Source organism: Protobothrops mucrosquamatus, unplaced genomic scaffold (assembly GCF_001527695.2).
Source record: "Protobothrops mucrosquamatus isolate PMUCROS unplaced genomic scaffold, P.Mucros_1.0 scaffold2302, whole genome shotgun sequence".
Lineage (NCBI taxonomy): Eukaryota > Metazoa > Chordata > Lepidosauria > Squamata > Viperidae > Protobothrops > Protobothrops mucrosquamatus.
The window spans coordinates 342,319-350,741 of NW_015388388.1; the positions used below are offsets into that span (position 1 = coordinate 342,319).

An 8,423-nucleotide genomic window follows, 5' to 3' on the forward strand; every position below is an offset into this window, starting at 1 on the left:
CACTCTCCTGGTGATTATCCCAAAGTCACCCAGCGGGCTTTCATGCCTAAGGCGGGACTAGAACTCAGTGTCTCCTGATGAATGGTCCAAGGTCGCCCAGCTGGCTCTCATGTTTAAGGCAGGACTACAACTCCCCGTCTCCCAGTTTCTAGCCTGGTGCCTTCATGAAAGCCTGGCGCTTTCATGCCTAAATTGGAACTAGAACTCACTGTCTCCTGGTGACTGGCCTAAAGTCACCCAGCTGGCTTTTGTCCCTAAGGCAGGACTAGAACTCATCGTCTTCTGGTGATTATCCCAAAGTCACCCAGCAGGCTTTCATTCATGCCTAAGATGGGACTAGAACTCACTCTCTCCAGATGAGTGGTCCAAAGTCATCCAGCTGGACTACAACTCCCAGTTGTAGCCTGCTGCCTTCATGAAAGCCTGGTGCTTTCATGCCTAAGGTGGGACTAGAACTCATTGTCTCCTGGTGATTGGCCCAAAGTCACCCAGCCAGCTTTCATGCCCAAAACGGGACTAGAACTCACAGTCTCCTGATGAATGGCCCAAAGTCACCCAGCCGGCTTTCATATTCAAGGTGGGATTAGAATTCCCGGTCTCCCAGTTTCTAGCCTGGTGCTTTTACCACTAGACCAGGGGTAGGCAACCTCGGCTCTTTTATGACTCCTGGACTTCAACTCCCAGAATTCCTGAGCCGGCATGGCTCAGCTTGGAAACCTCTCCCTTTCCCCTCAGCATGGCTGGCTCAGGAATTCTGGGAGTTGAAGTCCACGAGTCCTAAAAGAGCCAAGGTTGCCTACCCCTGCACTAGATCAAACTGGCTCCATATTTTTTTTTTAAAAAAAGCTGAACATTTAAATATTTTATTAGATTTTATATAAATGAGGAAAGAATAGGGAGAGTGCCCGGTATGGGGAGGGAAGGGCATGGGGAATTTGGGATGGAAAAAAGGTAGGTACAGTAGTGGGGTAACCCCCAATAATAATCTCATACTTTAACAAACAAGCTACCATCCGGATCAAAATAGTAAATAAACATAATTTATATCTTACTCAGCCATTTTAAAATAAGATTAACTATAACCACATTACTAAAAATTGATAAACAGATAAAATTCCTCTATATAGATAAACATAAATAAAATCTCAACTAATCATAATTGTCAACATTAGCAATTATAAAAATAAAGATGTTATTAACCTAAGAACAGAAACTTACTTAAAAATCTATCATCTGTTCTATAATTTTAAGTTCTTTTCACATTCTAACATCTCTCTAACCATTGATTAAAAAAAAACCTGAACATTTTACACCCTGCCTGCAAGTAGGACGGGAGAAAGAAAAAAGCTGGGATGACACTCACCTCCTGAGACAGGAAGGGGATAAGCTGAGCGCAGATGACATTCAGCCGCTTGGCAATCTCTGTCTGCAAGGGTGGAAAAGGGGAGGAATGGAAAACACCATTACAATATATCATCGGCCTGAATTCCCCCAAAACATGTCTAGAAAAATCAGATCTCAGTCCTTATCTGCTTTTCATGCAAAAAAAAAGCTCTGCTTTTAAACTTTTAACATGGCCAATGGGCTGTTTTGTTTTCCTCAAAGTTTGGGACCACAGTCTGAAATCCAAAAAGGAGCGAGCAAGACCGGTTGAACTGACAGCCCGTCTCTGCAAACACTGAGATTTTCTGCTTTTGAAATCAGGCTTTCCCTGGTCCTAATTCACTTCAACGCTGGGTGATTTCATCCGCTCGTCAGCATTCCTGCTGCTTTCCTCCGGGATCTTCGGTTCAACTTCTTAGTACTCCTCGAGTTACGACCGTCCTGGAGCCTGCCCATCACGGTCGTAACTCATGACAGCTATAAAATAATCACAAGTGGTCAGACTCCATGACAGTCATAATTCAAAGACTGCCTGTATGCCTTCAGACCACACACGGGGGACTGATTTTATGACCTTGGCTGTTATTTTTCCTGCAGATTCACGAGCCTTGGCTAGCCTCATGCCAAACCCAGATTTTGAGCGGAGGGCTACAAGCCCCGTGTAGAAAGCAGTTGGATTCCCTCGAATGAAACCAAATTAAATTGAAATAAACCACATGATAGCAGCATTCCAGTATCTGAGGGGCTGCCACCAAGAAGAGGGGGTCACGTTATTCACCCAAGCACCAGAGGGCAGGACGAGAAACAACGGTTGGAAACTGATCAAAGAGAGAAGCAACTTGGAATTAAGGAGAAACTTCCTGACAGTGAGGAGGACAATCAACCAGTGGAACAGCTTGCTACCAGAAATCGTGGGCGCTCCATCACTGAAGGTTTTTAAGAAGAGGCTAGACCAGTGGTTCTCAACCTTTTTAATGCCGCGACCCCAACCGGTTGTAAGTCGAGGACTAAACCGGTCGTAAGTCGAGGACTAAACNAACCGGTCGTAAGTCGAGGACTTTCCCTGCCCGGGAGCGCCGCGCATGCGTGGTTCCGCCCCCTGCGCCGGCCGAGGCGTAGCTGGCAAGCGGCAGAGACGGAGCAGGCCGACCACCAGCTGGCCCAGCCCAAGGGAGGTAAGGCACCCGCCGGAAAAGGGGGGAAAAATGGCGGACAAAAAAAATGGCGGACAGCCTTCCTTGGCGACCCCCGTGAAATGGTCGATCGACCCCAAATGGGGTCCCGACCCACAGGTTGAGAACCACTGGGCTAGACAGTCACTTGTCTGAGATTGTATAGGTTCTCCTGCTTGAGCAGGGGGCTGGACTATAAGACCTCCAAGGTCCCTTCCAGCTCTATTCTTTTCTACACCGGCGTCGGTCACTAATTCAAATCAGCCAAAATAAAAATGAAATAAATACACGCTGAAAGGCTGGCTTTCCTACAAGGTCTACATTATTTCTATCATCCCATGATATTCTAATCCCCAAGTCAAAGCTTTTTTCTCTCACGTTTCTGGCAAATACAGGGAGTCCTCGACTTACGACCATGACGGAGCCCAAAATGTCTGTCGTTAAGCGAGACAGCTGTTGTGAATTTTTCCCCCTTTTACCCCCTTTCTCGCCACAGTTGTTAAGTGAATCACCGCACTTGTTAAATTATAGTCACACAGTTTGTTAATTGAATCGGGCTTCCCCATTGACTTTGCTTGCCAGAAAGTCGCAAAAGGAGAGATTCCGGGAAGTTGCAACCGCCATAAGTATGAGTCAGTTGCCAAGCCTCTGAATTTTCATCCTGTGACCATTGGGGGATGTTGCAACGGTCGCCAGTATGAAAAATGGTCATAAATTCCTTTTTTCAGCACCGTCATAACTTCGTCACTAAACAAACAGTTCTAAGTTGCCGATTCCCTTTATTTCGTCCCCCTGCCAGAGAGAGTCAAGCCACTGCTTTGAAGACGCCCAAACGCAAAATGTTTGCCAGAGTCTGCATCAGTGATTTAAGGAGTAGAGGACTTCTGAGCATGCACAGAGAGCCTTGCTCTCATCGGTCTCTCTTTCACCATGGAAACCATCCAATGCATTGAAAATGTATGATTAGGGGACTGGAAGCTAAAGCTTATAAGGAACGGTTGCTGGAATTGGGTATGTCTAGTTTAATGAAGAGAAGGACGAGGGGGGACATGATAGCAGCCTTCCAGTATCTCAGGTGCTACCACGAAGAAGAGAGAGTCAAGCTATTTTCCAAGGTGCCTGAAGGCAGGACAAGAAGCAACGGGTGGAAACTAATCAAGGAGAGAAGCAACCTAGAACTAAGGAGAAACTTCCTGACAGTGAGAACAATTAACCAGTGGAACTACCAGCCTCCAGAAGCGGTGAATGCTCCAACACTGAAAGTCTTTAAGAAGAGACTGGACAGCCATTTGTCGGAAACGGTATAGGGTTACCTGCCTGAGCCGGGGGTTGGACTAGATGACCTCCAGGGTCCCTTCTAACTTTATTATTATTATTATTATTATTATTATTATTATTATTATTATTATTATTATTATTATTATTATTATTATTTGCCCGAAACGGTATAGGGTTTCCTGCCTGAGCAAGGGGTTGGACTAGATGACCTCCAGGATCCCTTCCAACATCATCATTATGATTATGATGATGATGATGATGATGATGATTATAATTATTATTATGATTATTATTATTAAAACTGGGCAGGGAAGGGGCAAAGTTTGAATATTGGCCATCCCCATGAGCATCTGCATTCATTTTACTGGGGATACGAAGCTTCTTTTTTCTTTAAAAAAAAAGAAGATAGCACTTGCCAGGAAAAAAAAAAGAAGAAAAAAAAAAAACCAGAGAAGGAGAAAGGAGAGGAACGGAGACAGTAAGTACTTTCTGGGAAAAAATTAATTCCCTCCTGGGGGTTGCATAATGGATTTGCCTTTCTAATGCACTTGTGGCCAGCCACCTCCGGTGGAGGGGAGGGGGGCGCGGGGGGGAAGCTGTCTCCAATTCACTTGCGCCTCGTTAATGTTCAATTTAGTGGCCTTTTAACGCTCCGCCCGGATGAAAAATGATCAAAACCGCCCAGATTTCCTGCTCCCGGCCTAAAGTTGCTTCACACTCTTCCGTCCATCCATCCTTTCTTCCACGGCGGCGTGCAAAGGATAAGTAACACACAAACACACACACACACAAACGCAGCGGCTTGTTGGATTCCCCCCCCCCGTGCAAATTTTCTAACCCCTCGCTGGAACACTGGTACTCCTTGACTTACGACAATTGAGTCCGAAATTTCTGCCGCTAAGCGGGACACTTGTGAAGGGGGTTTTGCCCCCACTTTCTCGCCACAGTTATTAAGGGTATCACTGGGGTGGTTAAGTTAGTAACACGGTTGCGACTTTGGTCGCAAAAGGGAATCACGTGATCCCGGGGACACTGCAACCGTCATAAGGAGTTGGTTGCCAAGCGTCTGAATTTTGATCACCTGGCCACGGGGATGCTGCAATGGTCGTTAAGTGTGAAAAACGGTCGTAAGTCGCTTTTTTTCAGGGCATTGTAAGGCGGAACGGTCACAATCAAAATCCTACCGTTTGGCAACTGATTCATATTTACGACAGTTGCAGCGTCCCGGGGGGGTGTCACATGATCCCCTTTGGCGACTTTCGGACATGCAAAGTCAATGGGGAAGCCAGCTTCACTTAAGAATAGGAGCCAGCCGTGTGCTGCAGCTGCCAAAAAAGCCAACACAGTGCTGGGCTGCATTAACAGAGGGACAGAATCAAGATCAGGTGAAGTGTTAATACCACTTTACAAGGCCTTGGTAAGGCCACTCTTGGAATACTGCATCCAGTTTGGGTCACCACAATGTAAAAAAGATGTTGAGACTCTAGAAAGAGTACAGAGAAGAGCAACAAAGATGATTAGGGGACTGGAGGCTAAAACACATAAAGAACAGTTGCTGGAATTGGGTATGTCTGGTTTAATGAAGAGAAGGACGAGGGGGGACATGATAGCAGTGTTCCAATATCTCAGGGGCTGCCCCAAAGAAGAGGGAGTCAAGCTATTCTCCAAAGCACCTGAAGGCAGGACAAGAAGCAACGGATGGAAACTAACCAAGGAGAGAAGCAACCTGGAACTAAAGAGAAACTTCCTGACAGTTAGAACAATTAACCAGTGGAACAACCTGGAATGCTCCAACACTGGAAGTTTTTAAGAAGAGACTGGACAGCCATTTGTCCGAAATGGTATAGGGTTGCCTGCCTGAGCCGTGGGTTGGACTAGATGACCTCCAAGATCCCTTCCAACTTTATTATTATTATTATGGATCATCGCACAGTCAGCCAGATGTTCAGACTGGATTTGGCATTTTGTCTACCTATCGAGTCCTTACCAAGGACCTGGGATAGGCAGATGGGGATGGCAAGGACTCGATAGGTAGACAAAATGTAGGTAGAATTTATTATTATTATTATTATTATTATTATTATTACTAAGCGTGTCACTAACTTAATAGCTGCAGTGATTCACTTAATAACGGTGGCAAGAAAGGTCGTAAAACTAGGCAATATTTACTTAACTGTGTCGCTTAGCAACAGAACGTTTGGGCTAATTATGATCGTTAAGTTAAAGACAACCTATACTGAAATTTGAAAGACACCAACATCAATCTTCATATTTAGGCACAGGTTTAGCCTCGTTAACTATTCAAGCAGAATGCTACACAGCTTACAACAACCATTTTTTTTGTGTGTGACTGTTGGAGGTCACAACAGCCCTGGAAAAGTGACTTAAAACGCTGGTCCTTGCACTTAAGACCGTCGCAGCATCCTCGTGGTCACGTGATCAAAATTCAGAGGCTTGGCAACTGACATGTTACTTATGACAGTTGCATTGTCCCGGGGGGTCACGTGATCACCAGTTGCAACCTTCCCAGCCGGCTTCTGACAAGCAGAGCCAATGGGGAAGCTGGATTTGCTTAACGACTACAAGATTCACTTAACAACGATGGCGATTTGTTTTAACAACCGTGGCAAAAATGTGGTAAAAAATCAGGTGCAGCTCACTTAACCGGACGCCTTGCTTAGCAACGGAAATGTTGGCGAGGATTGACCCAAGCAAAGCAGGACCCTACCACTAAGTTCTAACGCAGGGTATTTGTGTGTGTGTGTGTGTGTGTGTGCGCGCGCGTGTGTGTGTGTGTGTGTGTGTGTGTGTGAGAGAGAGAGAGAGAGAGAGAGAGAGAGAGAGAGAGAGCATCCGTCCGTCCAACCTTGGCAGCTTTAACACCTGTGGACTTCAACTCCCAGAATTCCCTAGCCAGCATGGCTGGCTGGGGAATTCTGGGAGTTGAAGTCCACAAGTTGCCAAAGTTGGAAATCCCTGCTCTCACCTTTCACAGCTACAGTCTATTTTTGCTGCTATCTTTTTTAAAATCTTTTTTCCTTAAAAACGACAATCTCTCCCATCCCAACGCTCCTATTTTCTGCCAAGAGACGACCCCCCCCGTTCCCCGAGCAACCCCCCCTCAATTTCCTAGCTTGCGTTTTTTTTTTGCAAAGAGGGATTCCTATCCTTCGCACGACTCCCTCTCTCTCTCTCATTTTTCTGGCAAGCCGTTTTTCCTGCCTACACACACATCCCCGAAGCACTGTTTTCTGACAGGGAAATAAATAAATAAATATAATATAACGGGGGGGGGAGAGAGAGGAAACCCACATCATCACCCACACCCCCCCCACCACCACCCTTGTCAGCCAGCCGGGGATAAAAATTGAATGGTGTGACCTTTTTATGCCGGCAATAAAGCAGGTGATGAGGGAAAGGGGAGGGATTAGGCCGGGGTGGGGGGGGGTGGGGGGGGGGGTGGTCCTTGAGTGACATTAAAAAGACACCTGCTGGGCAAATCTAATTGAAGGGGAGGTGCCAGTCTTTGGGGAGGGTCTGCAACAGAGAAAGAGGGAGAAGGGATCCAGCGGGCCGAGGGGATAACCACAAAGCTTACATCAGGCTAGATCCCATTTATCACCCGGAGGCTGTCAGGGCCCAGAGAGTTATGAGTTTCTCCTTAAAATAAAAAAGGGGGAGAGGGGAAGGAGGAGAGGGGGGGGAGCGGTGACAGTTTCCTGGCACCCAGCCAGGCCAGCAGCACCTGAACTGGTTGTAAATCCTTCCATGCCACATCGCAGAGAGGGCAGGGGCAAGGCTCACCGGATTGAATATCACTTTATAGTGGCCTTGATAAGACTTGGAATCCAGCTTTGGTCACCACGATATAGAACAGATATAAAACACGATATAAAAACACCTCTTGAGACTCTGGAAAGAGTGCAGAGAAGAGCGAGAAAGACGATCGGGGGGGGGGGGGCTGGAGGCTAAACCATAGGAAGAACGGTTGTGGGAACGTGGTACGTCTAGGCCAGGGGGTCTTCAAACGTGGCCCTTTTATGACTTGTGGACTTCAACTCCCAGAATTCCTCAGCCAGGCATGGCTGTTGCTGCCTGGCTGAGGAATTCTGGGAGTTGAAGTCCGCAAGTCATATAAGGGCCACGTTTGAAGACCCCCTGGTCTAGTTTAATGAAAGGGAAGGATTAGGGGTGACACAACAGTAAGGTGGTCCTCGACAATGAGCCCTTTGCTAAGTGAGTTTTGCCCCATTCTACGACCCTTCTTGCCTCAGTTGTTAAGTGAATCGCTGCAGTTGATTAGTTAGAAACCCGGTTGGTAAGCAAACCTCGCTTCCCCATTGATTTTGCTTGTCAGAAGGTCGCAAAAGGGGATCACGTGATCTTGGGACTCAGCAGCGGTCACAAACAGGAACCAGTTGCCAAGCATCTGAATTTTGATCACGTGACCATGGGGATGCTGCAACGGTCGTGAAGTGTGAAAAACGGTGCCGTGGTCATTTTGAGTGGTCACTAATGAACTGTTGTTAAGTCAAGGACTATTGTATCGTATTCCAATATTTAAGGGGCTGCCACAAAGGAGGGGGGGGG

The 8,423-nt window shown here is 46.7% G+C and overlaps 1 protein-coding gene across 1 annotated transcript in view; it reads right to left on the reverse strand.

Annotated features, from left to right (window-relative positions):
- Positions 1-8,423, reverse strand: part of LOC107295329 (transducin-like enhancer protein 1) — a 76,114-nt gene that overhangs the window by 47,710 nt on the left and 19,981 nt on the right. The window contains exon 7 of the mRNA XM_015824638.1: positions 1,364-1,426. Within this exon, the coding sequence (XP_015680124.1) occupies positions 1,364-1,426 (63 nt within the window). The remainder of the gene's footprint in view (positions 1-1,363; positions 1,427-8,423) is intronic.